The following is a 25,523-nucleotide window of genomic DNA, read 5'->3' as shown; positions in this document are numbered from 1 at the left end:
TACTGTTATGTGATGTGCTATAACATTTTGATCAATTTTATTACAATATATGAATGTACACAAGTTCTGTTGAGATGTATCTATGTGTGGCACACTGTAAAGCTTGTTTATTCTTCTGAACAAAAATACTGAAAAATAAAAAAATAGAAAATAAACTTCCCCCCACCCCACACACCGTTTAGATTCCGGCACGTGACTCAGTCCAGGTTTCCTGTTAGTCAACATATAACTCCCTGGTCCCTTAGTCTGGACTCCAGCTGCAAGTCCCACTATTTTATAACTCCCTATCCCATGGATTAGTTCCTTGCTTGGATCTCCCTCCCAGATGCCTGCCTGTGCCCCGCAGTGGTCCCCACCCATACCCTCACTTTACCCCTGGATTAGACCCCAGCCTGCTCCCTCCTCTCGGATATCTGTCGATGCCCCGCAGTGGTCCCCACCCACACCCTGGCCTTACCCCTGGATTAGACCCCAGCCTGCTCCCTCCACTCGGATATCTGTCGATGCCCCGCAGTGGTCCCCACCCACACCCTGGCCTTACCCCTGGATTAGACCCCAGCCTGCTCCCACCTCTCGGATATCTGTCGATGCCCCGCAGTGGTCCCCACCCACACCCTGGCCTTACCCCTGGATTAGACCCCAGCCTGCTCCCACCTCAGAAATATCTGTCGATGCCCCGCAGTGGTCCCCACCCAGACCCTGGCCTTACCCCTGGATTAGACCCCAGCCTGCTCCCTCCACTCGGATATCTGTCGATGCCCCGCAGTGGTCCCCACCCACACCCTGGCCTTACCCCTGGATTAGACCCCAGCCTGCTCCCACCTCTCGGATATCTGTCGATGCCCCGCAGTGGTCCCCACCCACACCCTGGCCTTACCCCTGGATTAGACCCCAGCCTGCTCCCACCTCAGAAATATCTGTCGATGCCCCGCAGTGGTCCCCACCCAGACCCTGGCCTTACCCCTGGATTAGACCCCAGCCTGCTCCCTCCTCTCGGATATCTGTCGATGCCCCACAGTGTTCCCCACCCACACCCTGGCCTTACCCCTGGATTGGACCCCAGCCTGGTCCCACCTCTCGGATATCTGTTGATGCCCCGCAGTGGTCCCCACCCACACCCTGGCCTTACCCCTGGATTGGACCCCAGCCTGGTCCCACCTCTCGGATATCTGTTGATGACCCGCAGTGGTCCCCACCCACACCCTGGCCTTACCCCTGGATTAGACCCCAGCCTGCTGCCACCTCTCGGATATCTGTCGATGCCCCGCAGTGGTCCCCACCCACACCCTGGCCTTACCCCTGGATTAGACCCCAGCCTGCTCCCTCCTCTCGGATATCTGTCGATGCCCCGCAGTGGTCCCCACCCAGACCCTGGCCTTACCCCTGGATTAGACCCCAGCCTGCTCCCTCCTCTCGGATATCTGTCGATGCCCCACAGTGGTCACCACCCACACCCTGGCCTTACCCCTGGATTAGACCCCAGACTGCTGCCACCTCTCGGATATCTGTCGATGCCCCGCAGTGGTCCCCACCCACACCCTGGCCTTACCCCTGGATTAGACCCCAGCCTGCTGCCACCTCTCGGATATCTGTCGATGACCCGCAGTGGTCCCCACCCACACCCTGGCCTTACCCCTGGATTGGACCCCAGCCTGGTCCCACCTCTCGGATATCTGTCGATGACCCGCAGTGGTCCCCACCCACACCCTGGCCTTACCCCTGGATTGGACCCCAGCCTGGTCACTCCTCTCGGATATCTGTCGATGCCCCGCAGTGGTCCCCACCCACACCCTGGTCTTACCCCTGGATTAGACCCCAGCCTGCTGCCACCTCTCGGATATCTGTCGATGCCCCACAGTGGTCCCCACCCACACCCTGGCCTTACCCCGGGATTAGACCCCAGCCTGCTCCCTCCTCTCGGATATCTGTCGATGCCCCACAGTGTTCCCCACCCTCACCCTGGCCTTACCCCGGGATTAGACCCCAGCCTGCTGCCACCTCTCGGATATCTGTCGATGCCCCGCAGTGGTCCCCACCCACACCCTGGCCTTACCTTCGATGCTGCCCAGTCTATCCATCCCTTGGCGTTGTGGTCAATGTTCAGGAGGACCAGCCCCTCCACGAGATCGGGGTTGAACTTCTGTGTGAAGGACAGGGTGGGGATTCAGCCACATGGCCGAGTGCAGGTGTTCCCCACACCCCTCCCATCACATCAGGCAGGGCACGAGCGCACGTATGGCTGAGCAAGGCTCATGAGGGGTTAAAGGGGCAGGCGGTGAGCTTCAGAGGTACATAGTTAGCAGTAGAGGGAGGGGAAGGGTGGGGTTAGGGACTGGAATGGGCAGGGAGGAAGGCAGTGAGTGGAGGGGGAAAGCAAGGGGGAAGAGTGAGAGGGAGAGAGGAGACAGAGGAGGAGGAGTGGAGGGATCAGGGTGGAAGGCAGGTTGTTGAGGTGTGAGAGTAAGGGGGATAGAGAGAGGGGAGAGGGTGGGGAAATGGGAGAAGGAGGTGTCATAGTGTCATCGAGCACCTACACGCCCCACCATCCAGTCCATGCCAATCTATTAATCTGCACGGTACCATCAACCTGCACCCAGACCATACCCCTACATGCCCCTCCCTCCACCTGCTGTTCCAAAGTGTTTTAATTGATCCAGCATCCGCCATTTCAGCTTGCGATTCATCACACACTCCCACCACCTTCTGAGTGAATCCCCCTCATGTTGCCCTTTAAACATTTCACCCTTCACCCTCAACCCATGACCTTAAGCTCTAGTCCCACCCAAACTCTGTGGGGAAAATCTGTTTACATTTACCCTCTCTATACCCATCATAATGTTGTATACCCCTATCAAATCTTCCCATAATTAAAACTCTCCAGATAACTCAGTTCCTCAAGCTTAGGCAATATGCTTGTAAATTCTCTCTGTACTTTTTCAACCTTATTTATATCTTTCCTGCAGGCAGCTGGTCAAAAATGTACACAATACTTCAAATCAGGCCTCACCAATGTCATGTACAACTTCAACATAACATCCCAATTCCCGTACTCAATACATTCATTTATGAAGGCCAATATGCCAAAAGCTTTCTTTATGACCCCGTCTAACTGTGACCCCACTCGCAAGGAATTATGGATCAGTATTCCCAGATCCCTCTTATACCGTACTCCTCGGTGCCCTACCGCTCACCATGTAAGTCCTACCCAAAGTTTGTCTTCCCAAAGTTCATCCCCTCGCACTTGTCTGCATTAAATTCCATCTGCCATTTTTCAGCCCGTTTTCCAACTCGTTCAGATCCCGCCACAAGCCAAGACAGCTTTCCTCACTGTCACCACACCCCCAATCTTGATGTCACCCATAAATCAGTCAACCACACTGTCCTCCAGATCACTGATATAGATGATAAACAAGAACAGACTTAGCACCAATCCCTGCGGCACTCCGTTGGTCACGAGCCTTCAGTCAACGAGGCAACCATCTACCACCACGCTCTGGCTTCTCCCGCAGACCGACTGTCTAATCCAATTTACTACCTCATCTTGAATGCCAAGCAACTGAACCTTCTCGACCAACCTCCCACGTGGGACTTTGTCAAAGGCTTTCCTAAGGCCCATGTAGACAACATCCACTACCTTGCCTTCATCAGCTTTCCCGGTAACTTCCCTGAAAAAGATTGGTTGGACATGACCTACCATGCACAAAGCCATATTGACTACCTCTAATAAGTCCCTGCCTATCCAAATACTCATAAATCCAGTCCTTTAGAATACTTTCCAACAACTGATTTCAAGCTCCCCAGCCAATAATTCTGTGGTCTATTTTTGGAGCCTCTCTTGAACAGCAGAACAACATTGGCTATCCTCCAGGCCTCTGGCACCTCACACGTGGCTAAGGATATTTTAAATATCTCTGCTGGGACTCCTGCAACTTCTGCACCAGTCTCCCTCTGGGTCCAAAGGATCACATTTATCCACACCAGTTTTCCTCAAGACAGCAAACACCTCCGCCTCTGAATAGAGCTCATTACCTCTTTGCTGCTTTGCCTCACTTCTATAGACTCTATGCCCATCTTTCGCGCAAATACAGGGGCAAAAAATCCATTTAAGGTCTTTCCATCTCTTTTGGCTCCGTGCATAGATACCATTCTGAACTTCCAAAGGACCAATTTTGTCCCTTGTCATCGTTTTGCTGCTGTGGTGGTACACTGGGCAGCAACCTAGCCATTTCTTTAACAATTGTCTGTTTTTACAAGGTTGAGTGGTTAGCTTGACGCTCGACCTTGCATGCAAGGAACCAGCTGGATTTGAACACTACTGGCCGGCCATGTTATCCTTTTACTCATCACATACCTTGATATCTTCCTTCACCTTGTCTGCTAGAGCAACTGCATGCCTACTTAAATGTTCTCTTGCATTTCTTAAACACCTGAAGTACCTCATTTGCTCACCTATAGCTACCATGCACCTCACTTTTTTTTTAAAATCAGGGCCTCAATATAGGTTCCCTGAGGCTGCTATCTGTGCCTTTTAGATGGAGCAGAAGGGGGAGGGAGAGGGTGGTGGGAATGGTGAGGGAGAGTAGGTGGGTGTAGAGGGGGAGTGAGTGAGGAGTCGTGGGCGAGGGGCCGGGGGTATGGAGAAGGAACAGAAATTCGCACGTCTCAGCAAGACTCACCGCGAACATGGCCAGGATGTAGGCACCAGCTCCCACTCCCACTCCGATAATACTCCGGAAGCTGGGGAGAGAGACAGACGGATTGAAATATCCTTCCCACCATAGTTATCTTTCATCGCCCACTCTAATTCCCCTCAGAAACCCTCCTCGTGCTGATTTGAGCTTTGTAGTGGCCCTGACTCTCGGCTTCTGTGTCAGCCTCCACACTGCAGTGAGAGAACCTCCCCCCTTTCTACCCCGAATCCCCCTCCCACTGAGGACACCACCCTTCGTTCCTGAGCCCGATCCTCATACTATTCTCCTACTGAGTTAAAATATCAGCCTCAAGATCCTGCAGGGAATTAACACCCCCCCCCCCCAACATTACCCAACCCAAACCAGGAGCTACAGGTCGATGGATCTCTGGAAGGGAAGAGCACATGGGTGGGGGGGGGGGGTGTGAGGGTGGGAGAGGAGAGGAAATTCTCTCCCTCTCCTCCTTTCACCTGTTCCTTTCCCTCCCTATCATCCCCTTCTCTTCTCCCATATCCCCACCACTCTCACTCGCAATCTGATTACCCCACCTTTGCCCTAACCGCTCTCTTTCGACCCATTACTCTCCCTCCACACCCCTCCAGTCCCCTTTCTCTTCATTCCCTATGTCTTACTTTCTCTCGTTTGAGTCCCAGCACTTCTCCCTCTCTTTCCACTCATCCTTCACTTACTCTAACTGCACAAATGCTCTCATTTCACCACCCTTCCTCCTCACCTCATCCCCTCCATCTCTCTCCATCTCCTCCCTCTTTCTCTCTTCAACTCATCTCTTGCTTCACTACCCCTCCCTCTCCCCACCACTTTCCTCCCTACCTTCTTCCTCTGTCTATCTACCTCCTCTATTTTCTCGACTCCACCTTCTAACTCCACTCCCCTCCCTCTCCTCACTCCCACTCATCTCCCCACTCCCTCTCTCTCCTCAAACCCCACCCTCCATTCCTCCTTCCCTCACTCTCTCTCACTTCCCTTCCAAATGCCCCTCACCTCACTCCACCCTCTCTCCACAGCCTATCTCCATTCAGCTTCCTCTCTCTATCTCTGTCCTCAGTTCACCCCTTTCTTCACTCACCTTTCTATCTCCACACCCCTCTCTTCCCCCTTCTTCACCACCCCTTCTTTCTCCACACCCCCGAACTCTCATTCCTTTGCTGACTTCCTTCATTCCGATGCCTCCTCAGCCCTCTACCCCTCAGTGAGGATATATCCTCACCAGTTACCCGCCTACTTCAGCACTCAGACTCCCCCAACCCCTTCCATCTTTAAAGGGTGCTCTCTGGTCCAGATCTCCATGGGACCAAGCTCTCTCCTGTGACCACTCCAGGAATTCCTCTGCCTTTACAGCCTCTGGAGAGCAGGGGATCAGGGACGAGAGGTGATCAGCCAGTTGTGGATAAAGGTGGCCAGAGAGCGGCTCGGGAAAAGCTTGGATGCAGCACCGGACAAAACTTACTTGAAGTACTGTAGTACACAGGTTAACATCTCACAGAGCTGTTCCATCGAAGGGTACTGGTACCTGGGAGAAAAACACACATCAAAGGCTAAAACCACACCATCCCATCATCCAGGGACAGGGTGAGGCTCCCTCCACACCGTCCCATCACACACTCCCGGGGACAGGGTCAGACACAGGGTGAGGCTCCCTCCACACCGTCCCGTCACACACTCCCGGGGACAGGGTCAGACACAGGGTGAGCCTCCCTCCACACCGTCCCATCACACACTCCCAGGGACAGGGTCAGACACAGGGTGAGGCTCCCTCCACACCGTCCCGTCACACACTCCCAGGGACAGGGTCAGACACAGGGTGAGGCTCCCTCCACACCGTCCCGTCACACACTCCCAGGGACAGGGTCAGACACAGGGTGAGGCTCCCTCCACTCCGTCCCGTCACTCACTCCCAGGGACAGGGTCAGACACAGGGTGAGGCTCCCTCCACTCCGTCCCGTCACTCACTCCCAGGGACAGGGTCAGACACAGGGTGAGGCTCCCTCCACACCGTCCCGTCACACACTCCCAGGGACAGGGTCAGACACAGGGTGAGGCTCCCTCCACACCGTCCCGTCACACACTCCCAGGGACAGGGTCAGACACAGGGTGAGACTCCCTCCACACCGTCCCGTCACACACTCCCAGGGACAGGGTCAGACACAGGGTGAGGCTCCCTCCACACCGTCCCGTCACACACTCCCAGGGACAGGGTCAGACACAGGGTGAGGCTCCCTCCTCACTGTCCCAGGGACAGGTTTAGACTCTGAAATGCTCTTGGGTTGTAGTCTCTTTCCTTCATGGCCCAATCTTCCTCTCCACATCTGCTGTATCCAGCCCTAGCAGTACCCGATCGGTGTCAAAACGATCCCTCCCACCATCCTACTCTTGTCGAGGTCAGGCCCAGAGACGTCAAAGACTCCTTATACATTAAGCTTTTCATCTACAGAAACATTCCTGTGCACTCTCTCCAGGGCCAGAACTTTCTTTCTTAGATACAGGGCCCAAAATGGCTCACAATAGTCCGGATGCAGTCTGAGCAATCCTCTCAAATACTTTCAGCAGGTTTTCTCCACTTACGGAATACTGACATCGAATGCCAACCGGCATGGTACTGGAAAGGTTGGGTAGAGCAAACATGGAGAGGATGATTCCATCCGTGGGATAGTCTGGCATCCAAAGGCACAGCTTCAGAAAAAAGGGATAATCCTTTATAATGCCAGTGAGGAGGAACTTGTGAATCTGTGGAGTTTGTTCCCATAACGGGAGGAGGAGGTTACGTCAATAGGTGTATTTGAAGCACAGATTGAAGGGGTTTTGATCAACGAGGGGTTTATAGGGAGAAGACAGGAAAACAGAGTTAACAAGAAACAGCAGTGATTGAAGGATGGAACAGAATCGATGGGCTGAATGGCCTAATTTGCTCCTATGTCTTCTGGTCTATTGCATTTGTCTTCTTTACTACCGACTCGACGTGTAATTTAATCATGCAGGAATCCTGAGCCTCTGGATTCTCACCCCGTTTAGAAAGCAGTCCACGCATTTAATCCTGCCTACCAGAGTGAGGTGGAGATCACAGTACGTCATAACAGCATTTCCCTCAGCGAGACTTCAGGAGGGAGGTTGGTGTACATGCACAGAGCAGAGCAACAGCTTAGATTTGCCTACCAACTCAACAGGTCGACAGCAGATGCCCTTTTATACGCTCTCCACTCAACCCTGCATCGGTTGGACAGAAAGAAATGCTCTTCATTGACTACAACTCAGCATTCAATACGATCATCCCCTCAAAACTAATTTATAAGCTCCAAGACCTAGATCTTCAACTTCCTCACTTGCAGCCAGTTCGGATTGCCAACAACTTCTCCGCAACCGCCCTCAGCGCAGGTGCAGCATGAGGCTCCCTGCTCCACTTGCTCTGCGACTGTGGGCTGAGCACAGTGTCCATGTTGTACTTGTCTGCCGATGACTCTGTTGTCCAAATGAAAGGTTAGGAGGGAGATTGAAAATCTGGCTGTGACACCACAATGACAACCTCTCACTCAATATCAGCAGGACCAAGGAGCTGATTATCGACCACAGGAGGAGGGAACCAGTCCTCATTGGAGGATCTGAGGTGGAGAGCCCCAGCAGGTTTAACATTGCTCGGTGTTATCATTTCAAAGGGTCTGTCCTGGCTCCAGTACGTGAGTGCGGTAACAAAGGAAGCACAGCAGCGCCTCTACTCTCTTTGAAGCTTGCAAAGAGTTAGCGTGGCATCTAAAACTTTGACAAGCTTCTATAGACGTGTGGTGGAGAGGACATGGACTGGTTGCATCGCAGCCTGGTACGGAGACACCAACGCCCTTGAACGGAAAGCCCACAAGAAGTAGTGGATGCGGACTAGACCATCAAGGATAAAGCCTCCCCCGGCATTGAGTACATCTGTACGGAGCGCTGTCACAGGAAAGCGCAGTCCCCGCACCCCGCTGCTATCAGGAAGAAGGCTCGGCATCCTCTGAATCCACACCTCCAAGTTCAGAAACACCCCTCAACCATCTGGCTCTTGAAGCAGAAGGGATAACTTCACTCTCCCCAACACTGATCTGTTCCCAGAAACCCTGGACTCACTTTCAAGGACACTTCATGTTCTTGATTATTTATTGTGTGTATGTTTATTTTGTTCTCTTTTTTTTTAAATTTGCACGGTTTGTTTGCCCATCCGGTTAGGTGCAGCCATTCATCGATTCTCATGTAATTCTGCGAGTGCCTGCAAGAAAATTAATCTCAATGTGGAATTTACTTCGAACTTTGAAAAACAGTGAGGGGTATAGATAGGGTGACTGCTTGTAAGCTCCATTTTCCCATCAGGTTGTGTGAGAATAAAACTGGAGGTCATAGGTTCAGGGTGAAAGGTGAAATATTTAAAGGTAATCTGAGAGGATTATTCTTTCCTGCAAGTGGACCGGTTGATGGAGGTCCATTGGTAACATTCAGAAGAAGCTTGGATAGATATATGGATGGCTGGGGTATGGAGGCTCTAGCATTAGTAGAAGTAGATAGTACTTGTAATATACTAGAAGGGTTGAAGTGCTTGCTTGTGTTCTGTAGTTATCTTTGACTCTCTCTCTGTACATGAGACGGTAGTAATCCACATGGGTGGGCATATTTCCGGGCTCCCAAAATTAGCCAGGTTTCAGGCCTGCCACCTTCCTTGGAGTCCATGGCACAAGAATCTCCCCAGTGCCGACTCGGGACTCACCTCAGGCTTCCAGGTCCGTGGACGACACTCCGATTTGGGCCTCGCCCCCGACCCCCGCTCTTTCTTCCACAGGCTGTGGGCCAGGGTCGGTGGGGTGAGGCCTACTTAGGGATTCCGACCCACAAGTAGGCAGGAGGGAAAGGACGGGGAGTCAGTGGGCCGAGGGCAACTGTGTTCTGCTCCCTCCATGGGGTGAGCGGAAGCTGTGTTTGGGAGGGCGGAGATTGGGGCGGGATCCAAATCTGGGCCCTGGGGTTTGGGCCTTACTCACCCAGTGGGGAAAAGGGCGGCTCCTTCCTGTTGCCCGGGAGCATCGATGTGACATACAACAAAGTTCTTGGTGATCTCCAGCATGTCCTCAAATTTGAAGAGGCTGTTGAAACAGGTCTTATCTGCGCAGGGGAGGGGGTGTAGGAAGAAGACGGCCATGAGTCCGTGAGGGAGGAAGGAAACCTCCCTCCACACACCCCTTTCCTCTCTTTCCCCAATTCCCAACTCCCCCTCCCCCCTAACCCTGCAGACCAGACTTTGCTCAGCCCACAACCTCTTGTCCCACCAGGACTCCAAATTGAAACGGCAAACCCAGGGGTCCTCCGACATCGACGTGTGACCTCCCGTCTCAGTATTTCCTGCTTGATACACCCCACCCCGCAGTGCTCCCTCTCTGCCGCCTCCCCCCCGCGGTGCTCCATCCTCGGCCACTGTCCAACAGCGCTCCCTCCTCACTGCCCCTCCCCCGGTGCCTCCTCCTTGCTCGTACCCCCATAGTGCTGTACAAGGGGTGACTGATAAGTCTGTGGCCTAAGGTAGAAGGAGTCAATTTTAGAAAACCTAGCACATTTATTTTGCAACATAGTCCCCTCCTACATTTACACACTTAGTCCAGCGGTCGTGGAGCGTACGGATCGTGGACCTCCAGAAAGTGACCATGGGTGATTGATAAGATTGTGGCTTAAGGCAGAAGGAGATGAGTTATACAGCTCTCGTTACATGCACATGCAGTTCAACTCTTCAAGTGACTATACAGAAAGTTTGAAGTTAATAATTCATCTCCTTCTACCTTAGGCCACGAACTTATCAATCATCCCTGCTGTGGACACTTCCTGGAGGTCCAAGATCCGTACGCTCCATGACCGCTGGACTAAGTGTGTAAATGTAGGAGGGGACTATGTTGAAAAATAAATATGCTAGGTTTTCTAAAATTGACTCCTTCTACCTTAGGCCACGAACTTATCAATCACCATCACTAACCCACCTCGCTCCTATTCCCCCCTCACCATCCCTTCCCTGGCACCCCCTTCCCACTGCCCATCGCCAGCACGGCTCCCTTGCCACCCCTCCTGCGTTGCTCCCTCCCCTCTGCCCCTCCCCAGCGCTTTCCCCACGTACGGTTCAGTCCAACGTCGTGGTAGGTGAGGATAGCGGGGCGGTTTCCCCGGGGGGAGCCGTGGATGGTCACGTGCACAGACCCAAAGGGAGTCTCCACATCATACTCCTGGGGAAAGGAAGAGCAGGAAAGGGGGTTGGGGTGCAAACGGGGACAGAGAAAGGAGAGAGTGGATGGAGGCGGAGAGAGAACGGGAGGAGAAAGGGAAGAGGGAGAGGAATAGAGATGGAAGAAAGGAAGAGAGGGAGAGAAATATAATTGGTGAGGGAATTAAGCTGATAGCAGGGAAAAGCTGGCCTTATAAATTCATCCATCTGTCTCATTCACTCACTCACTCCCTCTCTCTCCTTCCTGCTCTTTGCATCTTTCCAGTCTGCTGCTCTCTCTCCCTGCACCTCTTTCCTCACTGCTATTGCTACTCTGTACTGCTGTCTCCCTCTCTCTCTCTCCCCCTGCATCTCTTTCCTCACTGCTATTGCTACTCTGTACTGCTGTCTCCCTCTCTCTCTCTCCCCCTGCATCTCTTTCCTCTCTGCTGCTCTCTCTCCATCTCACTCTGACTGTCTGTCTCTCTCTCTCCCTCTCCCTCTCTCCTGGACACACCCACTCTCCACCACATCCAGCCGGGAATTTGCTTGCTGGTGTGACATTCCCCTCTGAAGGTTGATTGACCATCTCAAACAGCAAGTCGATTTTCCCTGAGTCACTTCTCACTATCGGCTTATCCCAGGAGTTTAATTCACCTTTCATCAAAAACTCTCTCTCTCTCTCCCCACCCTCTTTTACTCTTTCTCTTTCCCTGTCCCTGCCTCCCTCTCCCTTCCCCCTTTCTCGCTATCCCTCTCACCCTGACCCCAGATCTCTCTCTTTCTTCTTTTACTTGTCTGTCCCTCTGACCTCTCCTCCCTCTCTTTCTGGCCCCCTCGCTCTCTTCCCACAACTGTTATATCTCTGTCCCTCCTCCCTCTTTCTCCCCATCCCTCTCTCTTACCCATCTCGCTCTCCCCTTCCCCCCATCCCTGATCACCTCTCTCCCGTGTCTCTCTCTCTGTCCCTCTCTGCCTCACCCCTGCATGCCAATCGATCCCATCTGCCAGTCTCCCTCCCCAGAGACCCCCTCCCCGCAGCAGGTTTTTGCTCTCCTGCCTGCCGGTTCCCTGTGGTAACTCGCGACTCCTCCCACCGGACAACCCCTTGAGAAAAGGCCTGTGGGAGGGGGAGAGCTCCCCTTGCCCCCCCCCCACCCCACCAACCCCCTTCCTCCCCATTCTCTGGAAAACCAGAGGACAGTACAAGGTCACCGAGTGTTCTCAGCATCTCAGTCACTACCCGCCCCATCCAGGAGACCGAAGGGCAGTTTATAGGGGAGATGGTGAGGAGGGGGGCCTTCCCTTGCCCCAGTCCAAGTCCAGGGGTGTCGTACTCACCCCAGACCAGCGTTCCAACATCGTAATCACGAAGAGGGATGAAGTCTTGGCTGTGACAAAATAGTTAATGCAGGGAGTATTCTCTCTCCCTCTCTCTCTCTCTTTCTCTCTCCTTTTCTCTCCCTCTCTCTCCTCAGCTTCCTTCTCCGTCTGTCTCCCTTGCCTTCTCTCACTCACGCGCGCGCGCGCACACACACACACACACACACACACACGTCAGTAAACCAGCCTCAGTCTCCTCCCCCCAGCCTACTGATTGGTTCCAGGCCCGGGACCACTCTCTGGGTCAGGAATGGCCCAGGTTTCAGGGACAGTGCGATGGTGACTCCTTGGACCTTGTTTTCACCCTAAATCCGCCCCCACCCCTACCAAACTGCGTGGGACACTGTAGTGGGGAGAGGGGAGTGGGCAGACACCATTCACATCTCCCATCTCTGTCGCACAGGGTCTGAAATATAGGTCTCGGCTCCCAGTTGAATACACAGCTCCCTCCTCTTCCCCTTCCTCTCTCAATACTCCTCCCTCACCCCCCTCTTCCTCTCTCCACTTCTCCCTCCCTCAGAACTCCTGCACTATCCCCCCTCACTCTCAACTCCTACCCTCCACACCCACTGCAGCCCTCCACGACTCCCACTCTCCACCTCAGGCCTCACTCCACCCCACCCCACCCCACGAACAGGGCTCCCTCCTCGGCTGCCCTACCACTCAGCCCCTGAACCACCTGAGGGGGAGCCAGGTCAGGAGATTTGCCCAGAAACACTAGCTGCAGAATCAAGCCCGCGACCCTGAAAGTCAAAGCCAGCATTTATTCCCCCGACCCCTCCTTGCCCCTTGACCAGGTCAGCAATGTCAAAGGGCATTTAAGGGGTCAACACGCATCGGTCAGGCCTAACCTAGAGTCACGTGGGGAGCCAAACCAGGTCTGGGCAGGAACACACTGATTATGGGCAGGATTAAAGACCACTCGGCCCCTCCCCAATCTGCTTTCCCTGTTCAACAGGATCACAACAAACCTCCTCGTAATGTCAACCCTGCTTCCCACCTTCTCATTCTCCTTGCTTCTCCCTCTCTCATTCCTTACCCCTCCTCACTCCTTCATCTGCCTTTCCCTCTCTACCTGCAATCCCTTTCTCCCTAACACCCTCTTTTCCCCCTCTCTCCTCCCTCTCTCCCCTCCTCTTCACCCTCCCCTCCTCTCTCCTCCCCTCCTTCCCTCCTCTCCCCACCTCTTCACCCTCTCCCCCTCTCTCCTCTTCCCCATTTCTCCCTCCTTCCCCTCTCTCCCCCTTCTCTTCACCCTCTCTCCTTCCTTGGAATGTTATGGTGACGTTGTATAAGGCATTGGTGAGGCCGAATTTGGAGTATTGTGTGCAGTTTTGGTCACCGAATTACAGAAAGGATATTAATAAGGTTGAAAGAGTGCAGAGAAGGTTTACAAGGATGTTGCCGGGACTTGAGAAACTGAGTTACAGAGAAAGGATGAATAGGTTAGGACTTTATTCCCAGGAGTGTAGAAGAATGAGGGGTGATTTGATAGAGGTATATAAAATTATGATGGGTACAGATCGAGTGAATGCAAGCAGGCTTTTTCCACTGAGGCTAGGGGAGAAAAAAACCAGAGGACATGGGTTGAGGGTGAAGGGGGAAAAGTTTAAAGGGAACATTGGGGGGGGGGTTTCTTCACACAGAGAGTGGTGGGAGTGTGGAATGAGCTGCCAGATGAAGTTGTAAATGTGGGCTCACTTTTAACATTTAAGAAAAACTTGGACAGGTACATGGATGAGAGGTGTATGGAGGGATTTGGGCCAGGTGCAGGTCAGTGGGATTAGGCAGAAAAATGGTTCAGCACAGCCAAGAAGGACCAAAAGGCCTGTTTCTGTGCTGTAATGTTCTATGGTTCCTTCTCTCTCTCTCACCTCCTCCCCATCTCTTCCCTCCTCTTCACCCTCCCCTCCTTCCTCTACACGGTGATCCCTGGCTCTAGGTTCTCCCACAGGAGGAAACACATGCTCCCACAGCCAACCTGCCAAAGCCCCCACTCCCACCTCAGATGGGAGATAATATCAATGGAGGTCCCAGGAGACCCCAGCCCTTTCCCAGTAGGAGGTCTGTGCATGACTCCATCTCACAGGGGAAGAGAGTGGGGTGGTCGGGGAGGGACAAGTTCCTGAGGTTTACTGTTCCATACTGGACGGACCGCAACTCTGTTCAGTGACAAACCCACCCCCCCACCCACCCCGTACCTCTCAATTCCCTGTCCGATGGAAATGAGTAGGGCAGCTTTATTCCAGGAGGTGGGGGAGTGGGAGGGAGGGGGATGGGAGAGAGGAGATGAGGGGTGAGGGGTGTGTACACATGTGAGAGAGAGAAAGAGAGAGAGAGAGAGAGAGAGAGAGAGAGAGAGAGAGAGGAGAAAGAGGGGAGAGGCAGAGAGAGGTGTGGGGAGGGAAGAGAGAGGTGGATAGATGTGGGGTAAAGGGGAGGTGTGGGGAAGAGAGTGGGAGGGATCTGGGAGAGGCATTGAGGAAGGGAGGAGAGTTGGGAGGTGTGAGAGAGAGAGGCGAAGGGTTTAGGGAGGGGAGGATTGAGGGAAAGAGGAGGAGGGATGGGGAGTGAGTGGGAGCAGTGGGACGGGGAGGAGGAGAGATACCGGGGTGAGAGGGAGATGAGAGGTAGGCTGATATTTGGAGGAGCGAGGGAAAGGGATGGGGGACAGAGAGGAAGAGTGGCGGGTCAGGGAGAAGGAGAGGTCATGGAGGTGGGAGGTATGAGTTGAGGGCGCGATCTGGAGTGGGAAGAGGGGTGAGGGAGAGATGGGGAAGTGGTGGGGCAGGGAGGAAGGGGTGTGATAGGGGAGGTGGAGGTGAGATGGGAGGTGTGGGGGAGTGAGGGAGGGGTTGAAGGAGAGGGTTTGAGAGAGAGGGAAACCTGGGGAGGGAGGGAGGGGAGAAGGGAGGAGGACATAGTATGGGGGTGGAGGTAAGATGAGAGGTAAAGAGGGAGAGAGGGAGGGGTAAAGGGGGTTTCAGAGAGAGATGGGTGGGGGGAGAGAGGGAGACCTGGGGGAGATGGGAGCAATGGAGCAGGGGGGTGATAGAATGGGGGTGAAGAGATGGGAGATGTGGGGGGAGAGAGGGAGTATTAGGATAGAGAGGGGAAGGTGTGAGGGAGGGAGGGTAGATGTGGAGGTGGGAGAGGGAAAGGGGTGGAGGTGGGAGAGGGAAAGGGGTGGAGGTACAGAGAGAGAAGGGGAGCGTTGGGGTGAGGAGTGTAGGAGAGGGATGGAGAGGCCAAGGGGGCGCAGGGGTTTGTGAGGGCTGCAGAAGGCAGATGGAGGTCTGGGGAAATGGGGAGAGGAGGAGGGGATCGAGGGAGGTAGGGGAGGGACTGGGGAGTGGAAGAGGTGCAGTAGGAAGAGACGGGAGGAGGAGGGGTGAGGCGTGGAGAGAGAGAAGAGAGCAGAGAGGAGGGGAGAGAGGATAGTGGGGGAGGCAAGCGAGGGAGGTGGAGAGAGGAGGGGGGGAGGGTGAGAGTGAGTGGGGAAGGGTCCACATTTCCCTCCCTCCACACCCACCCTCGATCCTCTCTACTCTGAGCCTCTTCAGTGCTGTCTCATTCCCTCTTCCCCACCACAGTTCGGTCCGCTGGCCTCGAGGGGGTTAACCCCTCCCCAGCCACGGCCAGACTAGGTGGTCGGCGCCCCTGAATGAACCTCGAACCGCAAGGTAACAGCATCAGCAGGGTGATCAGAGAGGGGAGAGTGGGGTAGGGCAGGACGAGGGGGGGAAGTGGGGAAGCAGAACTCGAGACAGGCACAAAGTCACGCTGACCTCTCGCGCAGGCAGCTGTGACTGGATTACTAGTTAAGGCTCTGCGGATTACAGCCTGATTAAACACGCACACCGCCAGGACCCTGGGCGAGGAATTCCGTATCCTAGCAGGGGGAAGGAACCGGACCTAGAATCCGGCAGGAATAAAAGGGGCCCGAGCAGAGGGTCTGTGGCATCTGAGAGGGACCTGATGCCAAGGGAGGCTGATGTACACACACACAAATTCCAGTCAGCATGCAGTTGGAGACATAGTCATCTCCCGGGAAACAGCTTAACCCCTTCACAACATCGCTCATTCCACACTCTTCCCGGCCACAGGATCCCTAAAGTCCACGGACACTCTCCCCCCTCAGCGAAACCCCTCCCCTGGCCAGAGATTCACTAGGACCCTATGTCATCGGAGCAGGGGAGGGGAGGGAGCTGGGACGCTGGCGAGGTGGACTGACCTGCCCTTGATCCAGGAGGATAGCAGCAGCGATGGTGGCTTCCTGCAGAGAGAGGGGAGTGGATTAGACAGGGGTCACTAACTCTGCACAAACCTCTCCTCCTCTTCCCTCTCTCACATCCTCCCCTCTTCCCTCTCACTCCACAACCCTAAACACTCTCCCTCTTCCCTCTCCCTCCACAACCCTAAACACTCTCCCCCTTCCCTCTCCCTCCACAACCCTAAACACTCTCCCTCTTCCCTCTCCCTCCACAACCCTAAATACTCTCCCTCCACAACCCTAAACACTCTCCCCCTTCCCTCTCCCTCCACAACCCTAAACACTCTCCCCCTTCCCTCTCCCTCCACAACCCTAAACACTCTCCCCCTTCCCTCTCCCTCCACAACCCTAAACACCCTCCCCCTTCCCTCTCCCTCCACAACCCTAAACACCCTCCCCCTTCCCACTCCCTCCACAACCCTAAACACTCTCCCCTTCCCTCTCCCTCCACAACCCTAAACACACTCCCCCTTCCCTCTCCCTCCACAACCCTAAACACTCTCCCCCTTCCCTCTCCCTCCACAACCCTAAACACTCTCCCCTTCCCTCTCCCTCCACAACCCCAAACAACACCTTCCCTCTCCCTCCACAACCCTAAACACTCTCCCCCTTTTCCTCCACAACCCTAAACACTCTCCCTCCACAACCCTAAACACTCTCCCCCTTCCCTCTCCCTCCACAACCCTAAACACTCTCCCCCTTCCCTCTCCCTCCACAACCCTAAACACTCTCCCCCTTCCCTCTCCCTCCACAACCCTAAACACTCTCCCCTTTCCCTCTCCCTCCACAATCCCAAACAACACCCTCCCCCTTCCTTCTTCCCTCTCTCTCCACAACTCTAAACACTCTCCCCTCTTCCTTCTCCCTCCACACCCCTATACAACACCCTCTCCTCTTTCCTCTCCCTCCACAACCCTAAACAATACTCCCCCTTCCCTTTCTCTCCACAACCTGATACAACATTCTCCCCTCTTCCCTCCCTGTCCATCTCCCTCCCCACACCCTACACAATATTCTCCCCCCTTCCCTGTCCACAACCCTAAACACTCTCCCCCTCCTCTCTCTCCCTCCACAACCCTAAACAACACCCTCCCACTTCCCTCTCCCTCCACAATCCCAAACACCCTCCCCCTTCCTTCTTTCCTCTCCCTCCACAACCCTAACCACTCTCCCCCTCTTCCCTCTCCCTCCACAACCCTAAACACTCTCCCCTCTTCCCTCACCCTCCACAACCTGATACAACACTCTCCCCCTTCCCTCTCTGTCCATCTCCCTCCCCACACCCTACACATTCTCCCTCTGTTCCCTCTCCCTCCACAACCCTACACAACACTCTCCCTTTCTTCCCTCTCCCTCCACAACCCTACACAACACTCTCCCCTCTTCCCTCTCCCTCCACAACCTTAAACAACATTTTCCCCCTCCCCTCTATTTCCACAAACCTACACAACACTCTAGTGTTCCCCCCCACATCCGTCACAATCCTACACTACACTCTCCCCTTCTTCCCAACTTGTCCATCTCTCGCTCCTCAACCCTACACAAACTCTCCTCCCTCCCCTCCCTGTCCCAACAACTATTCTCATCTCCCTTCCTCATCAACCCCACCCCCTCTCCTCACATCTCACTGCATTCCTCTTCTCCCCTTCAACTCGCTCACTCTCTTTCATAAGAAATAGGAGCAGGAGTCGGCCATTTGGCCCATCGAGCCTGCTCCGCCATTCAATAAGATCATGGTTGATTGGGTGTGGGCTCATCTCCACCTTTGTCCCATCACTCTTAATTCCCTTATTATGCAAAAATCTCTCTCTTCCCCAACTCTCTTCACCCTTCTCCACTCTCAACTTACCCCTCCCTATCTCCTTCTGTCTCCCCTCACTCCCTCTTGTCGAGAGGTGTGTGTCGGCGCAGTGCGGATGACAACTCCCCATTCCTGCAACATCCCGATGACTCAGCTCCCCAGTCCCCACTTCCCGGATGGAAAAGCCCAGGTTCGAGCTGCCATCCCAGGGCTCGAGTCACAATCCCGGCTGTAAGCCCTCCAGGGCCGGAGCCGACACGGCTGCCCCCGGAAGGTCTGGTCTCCCTCCCAGACCGGGTGCCGAGGATGGTGGTCGCCATCGCAGGAGGGCAACTGGACAACAGGAGAGAGGTCCTGCAGGATCCCAGTAAGATATCGCGCAGAGGTCCGGAAGGGGAGACGTGTGACAGAGACAGTACAGTGAAGGATTGCCGGATCGGCTCCTGGAAAGGGGGGTGTTCGGGGGGTGGAATTGCCCCATAAGGGGAAGATTTTTATTTTAATGATATACTGCACAGAATAGACCCTTCTGGCACTTCGAGCCACGCCACCCAGCAATCCCCTGATCTAACCCCAGCCTAATCACTGAACGATTTACAGTGAACAATTAACCTACCAATTGGTACACCTTTGGACAGCAGGAGGAAACTGGAGCACAGGGAGAATATGCAAACTCCCTACCGGCAGCGGTGGGATTTGAACCCGGTCCACCTGTACTGAAAACACACTATAGTGCCTCCCCAAGATTAGGCCGACCAGTCCTTGTACTCTCTGGGGCTCGGGGGAACGAGAGGAGGTATCATTGAAAACCCTCCAGGAGATTGTCAGGGGAGGAGTAGAGACACAGGGTTTCCCCCCAACTGGTGTTATCCGGAGCTGCTCACCATTTCAGAGAAGGGGTCGGCTGTTCAGCTTTGAGAGAGATTCCTTTCCCGATCCCCCAGAGGGTGCTGAGTCCACCCATTCTCCCCCAAACTTGCCCCTCCACCCTCCCAGGGCATTCTCCCACCTTCTACGGAGAGCCCCCCTCACCTGGGCTGGATCTCGGCCTGGCAGAAGAGGCTTTGCCTCAGTGACCTGTATCCCCTGCAGTTCTGTCGCCATAGCAACCTGCAAAAGAAAAGTGGGAAAAGTGATGGGGGTGAAAATGAAGCAAAATTAGTCATCTTAAAGTGCAGTGGGAAATGGTGGGGCCCATTGGGACTGTGGAGGGTGGGAAAGGGTGGGGTTGAGAGTTGGCATTGTTTCAAATGATTGGGAATGTGAAGGGTTGGGTTCAGTCAGAATGGAGCTGACCAACACTGGGATTGCAGCATCGGAATTTTCTCTGCTCTGCTCTGGGCACTGCCTTTGTTTACTGTTGTGTGATAAGCATGCCACGCATCAACTTTCACTGGGAGGTGGGGGTTGACTGGGGTCAGCTGTACAGTGCAGGCCTCAGAGACGGAGGTCGAGCATTAAACAAACTCTTTGACATTCACTGCTCTTGAGACAGTTGACAAATGAGGTCACATATCCAGCTTTAAATAGCGATCTTAATACAAGCATCAGCCAACACCCAGGACTCACTGTACCAACTTAGGAACACCACTGCTGGAAAATCTGACCATCAAAACAATACAGGACAGGGATATCTGTGTGTCTCAGTCCCTCTCCCTCAGGGGGATATCTGTACACTGACTGAAGTCCCTGAGCCCCTCTCCCTCAGGGGGATATCTGTACACTGACCAGTGTCCCTCAGTCCCTCTCCCTCAGGGGGATATCTGTACACTGACCGGTGTCCCTCAGTCCCTCTCCCTCAGGGGGATATCTGTACACTGACTGGAGTCCCTCAGGGGGATCTCTGTACACTGACCAGTGTCCCTCAGTCCCTCTCCCTCAGGGGGATATCTGTACACTGACTGGAGTCCCTCAGGGGGATATCTGTACACTGACCAGTGTCCCTCAGTCCCTCTCCCTCAGGGGGATATCTGTACACTCACTGGTGTCCCTCATTCCTCTCCCTCAGGGGATATCTGTACACTCTGTCCCTCAGTCCCTCTCCCTCAGGGGATATCTGTCCTGCTGAGCCCCCCTCTGTTTTGCCTGGTTCTGGTGACATCTCTGTTCCTCCCTGGTGAGTGACTGGTCTGTAGCAAAGAGATTTTTAAATTTATAATGCAATCTGGTGTTTTCAAAGGTGGCTGTGGAACCTCTGTCTCTGCCGATGTAATCAGAGACTCTGATTGGCTGCTGCTCTTCCTGAGGGGGGGTAGAGAGGACATGCAGTCAGATCAACCATCAGCAGTTAACTCACTCCTTCCCACCTCTCCCCACCTGAAATTGAACAGAGGGCAGCCTGACCCAGTGGGAGGGGAGTTAACCCTGTACCTCCCGCCTCTCCTCACCAACAGTCATGCACATGACTGCCTGATCCTGTGAGGGGAGGGTTCTCCTGCTCCCTCCTGCCTCTCCCTTTCGGCAGTGGGTCACAAGATCTCCTGATCCTATGGGAGAGGAGTTAACCCTCTCCCTCGTGCCTCTCCCTTTCTGCAGTGGGTCACAAGATCTCCTGATCCTACGGGAGAGGAGTTAACCCTCTCCCTCGTGCCTCTCCCTTTCTGCAGTGGGTCACAAGATCTCCTGATCCTACGGGAGAGGAGTTAACCCCCTCCCTCCTGCCTCTCCCTTTCTGCAGTGGGTCACAAGATCTCCTGATCCTACGGGAGAGGAGTTAACCCCCTCCCTCCTGCCCCTCTCTTTCAACAGCCATACACAAGACCGCCTGACCATGTGGGAGTGGAGTTAACCCTCTTTCCACTTAACATTTGGATACCTGGTACAGGAACGTATTGCATTGTGCTTTTAGAGCGAAGGAGGTGCACAAGATGATGAGGCCCAGATCGAGTGGACGGTCAGAGACTTTTCACCTTCAGGTGTTTGGAGGAAAGACTGGGAGGATATTGGTGAGACAGGTGGGTGCATGCAGGGTTGGTGGTTCAGGTAGATAAACTAGGAACACTTTAGAAACGTTTTGGCACATGGATGATAGAAAGATGAGGGTTATGTAGGAGAGAAAGGTTAGTGTGACCTTCGTGCAGGTGAAGAGGTCAGCACAGCATCATGGGCTGAAGCAGGCAGTGGGTGAAACCAATGAGAACAGATGCGATGGGCAGATGGGCCTATCTCCACGTTGGTGCATCTACAAGGCAGTGTGAGGAGATGTCCAACAGGAAGACGCATAAATTGACCTGCTCAATGGGTATCACTGAGACACCTTAGTGAGGCATGGAGGGAAGGGCAGGGCGAGGCAGAGTAAGGGAAAGGGGCAGATAAATTAGGGGTAAGGGAAAGTGCTGAGGGCAGGGGGAGGGGTGGGCAAGCAATGAGAGACAGAGACACAGAAATGGGGTAAGGGAGGAGCAGAACTTGAGAGGCTGTAGGAGCTGGAGGGGGCTGCAGAGATAGGAAGGAGTGTAGGGGATGGTGGGATTACAGAGATAGGGAGGGTGTACAGGCTGGGGGGGTTTCAGAGATAGGGAGGGTGTACAGTCTGGAGGGGTTTTCAGAGATAGGGAGGGTGTACAGGCTGGGGGGGTTTCAGAGATAGGGAGGGTGTACAGGCTGGGGGGGTTTCAGAGATAGGGAGGGTGTACAGGCTGGGGGGGTTTCAGAGATAGGGAGGGTGTACAGTCTGGAGGGGTTTTCAGAGATAGGGAGGGTGTACAGTCTGGAGGGGGTTTCAGAGATAGGGAGGGTGTAGAGGCTGGAGGGGTTTTCAGAGATAGGGAGGGTGTACAGGCTGGGGGGGGGTTCAGAGACAAGGGAGGGTGTAGAGGCTGGAGGGGTTTCAGAGATAAGGAGGGTGTACAGGCTGGGGGGGTTTCAGAGACAGGGAGGGTGTACAGGCTGGAGGGGTTTCAGAGATAGGGAGGGTGTACAGTCTGGAGGGGTTTTCAGAGATAGGGAGGGTGTACAGTCTGGAGGGGTTTTCAGAGATAGGGAGGGTGTACAGTCTGGAGGGGTTTTCAGAGATAGGGAGGGTGTACAGGCTGGAGGGGTTTTCAGAGATAGGGAGGGTGTACAGGCTGGGGGGGTTTCAGAGATAGGGAGTGTGTACAGTCTGGAGGCGTTTTCAGAGATAGGGAGGGTGTACAGTCTGGAGGGGTTTTCAGAGATAGAGAGGGTGTATCAGGCAGAGGGGTTTCCAGAGATAGGGAGGGTGTACAGGCTGGAGGGGTTTTCAGAGATAGGGAGGGAGTACAGGCTGGAGGGGTTTTCAGAGATAGGGACTGTGTACAGGCTGGAGGGGATTTCTGAGATAGGGAGGGTGTACCGGCTGGAGGGGTTGTCAGTGATAGGGAGGGTGTACAGTCTGGAGAGGTTTTCAGAGATAGGGAGGGTGTAGTGGCTGGAGGGGTTTTCAGAGATAGGGAGGGTGTACAGGCTGGAGGGGTTTTCAGAGATAGGGAGGGTGTACAGGCTCGAGGGGTTTTCAGTGATAGGGAGGGTGTACAGGCTGGAGGGGTTTTCAGTGATAGGGAGGGTGTACAGGCTGGGGGGGGTTTCAGAGATAGGGAGGGTGTACATGCTGGAGGGGTTTTCAGAGATAGGGAGGGTGTACAGGCTGGAGGGGTTTTCAGAGATAGGGAGGGTGTAGAGTCTGGAGGGGTTTTGAGAGATAGGGAGGGTGTACAGTCTGGAGGGATTTTCAGAGATAGGGAGGGTGTACAGGCTGGAGGGGGGTTTTCAGAGATAGGGAGGGTGTACAGTCTGGAGGCGTTTTCAGAGATAGGGAGGGTGTAGTGGCTGGAGGGGTTTTCAGAGATAGGGAGGGTGAACAGGCTGGGGGGGTTTCAGAGATAGGGAGGGTGTACAGGCTGGAGGGGGGTTTTCAGAGATAGGGAGGGTGTACAGTCTGGAGGCGTTTTCAGAGATAGGGAGGGTGTAGTGGCTGGAGGGGGGTTTTCAGAGATAGGGAGGGTGTACAGGCTGGAGGGGGGTTTTCAGAGATAGGGAGGGTGTACAGTCTGGAGGGGTTTTCAGAGATGGTGAGGGTGTACAGTCTGGAGGCGTTTTCAGAGATAGGGAGGGTGTAGTGGCTGGAGGGGTTTTCAGAGATAGGGAGGGTGAACAGGCTGGGTGGGTTTCAGAGATAGGGAGGGTGTACAGGCTGGAGGGGGGGTTTCAGAGATAGGGAGGGTGTACAGTCTGGAGGGGTTTTCAGAGATAGGGAGGGTGTACAGTCTGGAGGCGTTTTCAGAGATAGGGAGGGTGTAGTGGCTGGAGGGGTTTTCAGAGATAGGGAGGGTGAACAGGCTGGGCGGGTTTCAGAGATAGGGAGGGTGTACAGGCTGGAGGGGTGTTTTCAGAGATAGGGAGGGTGTACAGGCTGGGGGGGTTTTCAGAGATAGGGAGGGTGTACAGGCTGGAGGGGTTTTCAGAGATAGGGAGGGTGTACAGTCTGGAGGGGTTTTCAGAGATAGGGAGGGTGTACAGTCTGGAGGGGTTTTCAGAGATAGGGAGGGTGTACAGTCTGGAGGGGTTTTTAGAGATAGGGAGGGTGTACAGTCTGGAGGGGTTTTCAGAGATAGGGAGGGTGTACAGGCTGGGGGGGTTTCAGAGATAGGGAGGGTGTACAGGCTGGAGTGGTTTTCAGAGATAGGGAGGGTGTACAGGCTGGAGGGGTTTTCAGAGATAGGGAGGGTGTACAGGCTGGAGGGGTTTTCAGAGATAGGGAGGGTGTACAGTCTGGAGGGGTTTTCAGAGATAGGGAGGGTGTACAGGCTGGAGGGGTGTTTTCAGAGATAGGGAGGGTGTACAGGCTGGGGGGGTTTTCAGAGATAGGGAGTGTGTACAGTCTGGAGGGGTTTTCAGAGATAGGGAGGGTGTACAGGCTGGAGGGGTTTTCAGAGATAGGGAGGGTGTACAGGCTGGAGGGGTTTTCAGAGATAGGTAGGGTGTACAGGCTGGAGGGGTTTTCAGAGAGGGAGGGTGTACTGGCTGGAGGGGGGTTTTCAGAGATAGGGAGGGTGTAGAGGCTGGAGGGGTTTTCAGAGATAGGGAGGGTGTACAGGCTGGAGGGGTGTTTTCAGAGATAGGGAGGGTGTACAGGCTGGGGGGGTTTTCAGAGATAGGGAGGGTGTACAGTCTGGAGGGGTTTTCAGAGATAGGGTGGGTGTACAGGCTGGAGGGGTTTTCAGAGATAGGGAGGGTGTACAGTCTGGAGGGGTTTTCAGAGATAGGGAGGGTGTACAGGCTGGAGGGATTTACAGATATAGGGGGGTGTATGAGGCACAGGGGTTTTCAGCAATAGGGAGGGTGTATGAGGCAGAGGGATTTACAGATATAGGGGGGTGTATGAGGCACAGGGGTTTTCAGCGATAGGGAGGGTGTACCGTGGTGTTACAGTGACAGGGAGGGTATGATGGGCTGTAAGGTGTAACGGAAAAAGGGAAGGGTTACGGATTCAGGCTGTGATGTCTTCCAGATTGAATATCCAGCCCAGCCTGAAGAAGTGTCTGAGAAGACAGGGAATGGAGGTATTTGGAACGGGGGCAGTGTGTAGTTTGATTTATGGCCTCCCTGTCATCCTGAGGCAGCCACCAAACACACAAACAAGTCATCTATTTTCAAAGCGACAACAACACGCCCTCTGTTCCCCAAACACCCACAGGCACAAAAACGGTTTACCGTAAATGCCAGTTCCCTCCACACCGTCTTGTCACACACTCCCAGGGACAGGATCAGACACAGGGTGAGGTTCCCTCCACACCGTCCCGTCACACACTCCCAGGGACAGGGTCAGACACAGGGTGAGTCTCCCTCCACACCGTCCCGTCACACACTCCCAGGGACAGGGTCAGACACAGGGTGAGACTCCCTCCACACCGTCCCGTCACACACTCCCAGGGACAGGATCAGACACAGGGTGAGTCTCCCTCCACACCGTCCCGTCACACACTCCCAGGGACAGGATCAGACACAGGGTGAGTCTCCCTCCACACCGTCCCGTCACACACTCCCAGGGACAGGGTCAGACACAGGGTGAGACTCCCTCCACACCGTCCCGTCACACACTCCCAGGGACAGGATCAGACACAGGGTGAGTCTCCCTCCACACCGTCCCGTCACACACTCCCAGGGACAGGGTCAGACACAGGGTGAGGCTCCCCCCAC

The 25,523-nt window shown here is 54.4% G+C and overlaps 1 protein-coding gene across 7 annotated transcripts in view; it reads right to left on the bottom strand.

Moving 5' to 3' along the window:
- ndrg2 (NDRG family member 2) overlaps positions 1-25,523 on the bottom strand; it is a 127,448-nt gene that overhangs the window by 38,699 nt on the left and 63,226 nt on the right. For 6 of the 7 annotated variants that reach the window (XM_059951578.1, XM_059951576.1, XM_059951577.1 and 3 more), the window contains 7 exons: positions 19,398-19,475; positions 16,526-16,567; positions 10,825-10,930; positions 9,707-9,827; positions 6,160-6,222; positions 4,677-4,737; positions 2,054-2,140 (listed from right to left, as the gene is read on the bottom strand). In XM_059951578.1, coding sequence (XP_059807561.1) covers positions 2,054-2,140; positions 4,677-4,737; positions 6,160-6,222; positions 9,707-9,827; positions 10,825-10,930; positions 16,526-16,567; positions 19,398-19,475 — 558 coding nt within the window. Of the gene's footprint in view, positions 1-2,053; positions 2,141-4,676; positions 4,738-6,159; positions 6,223-9,706; positions 9,828-10,824; positions 10,931-12,249; positions 12,746-16,525; positions 16,568-19,397; positions 19,476-25,523 lie in introns of those variants that run through there. The other variant, XM_059951582.1, reaches the window with a different exon arrangement.

Source organism: Hypanus sabinus, chromosome 26 (assembly GCF_030144855.1).
Source record: "Hypanus sabinus isolate sHypSab1 chromosome 26, sHypSab1.hap1, whole genome shotgun sequence".
Classification (NCBI taxonomy): Eukaryota; Metazoa; Chordata; class Chondrichthyes; order Myliobatiformes; family Dasyatidae; genus Hypanus; species Hypanus sabinus.
The sequence above is the reverse complement of the archived record's forward strand: the minus strand, read 5'-3'. Positions and strand labels throughout refer to the sequence as shown.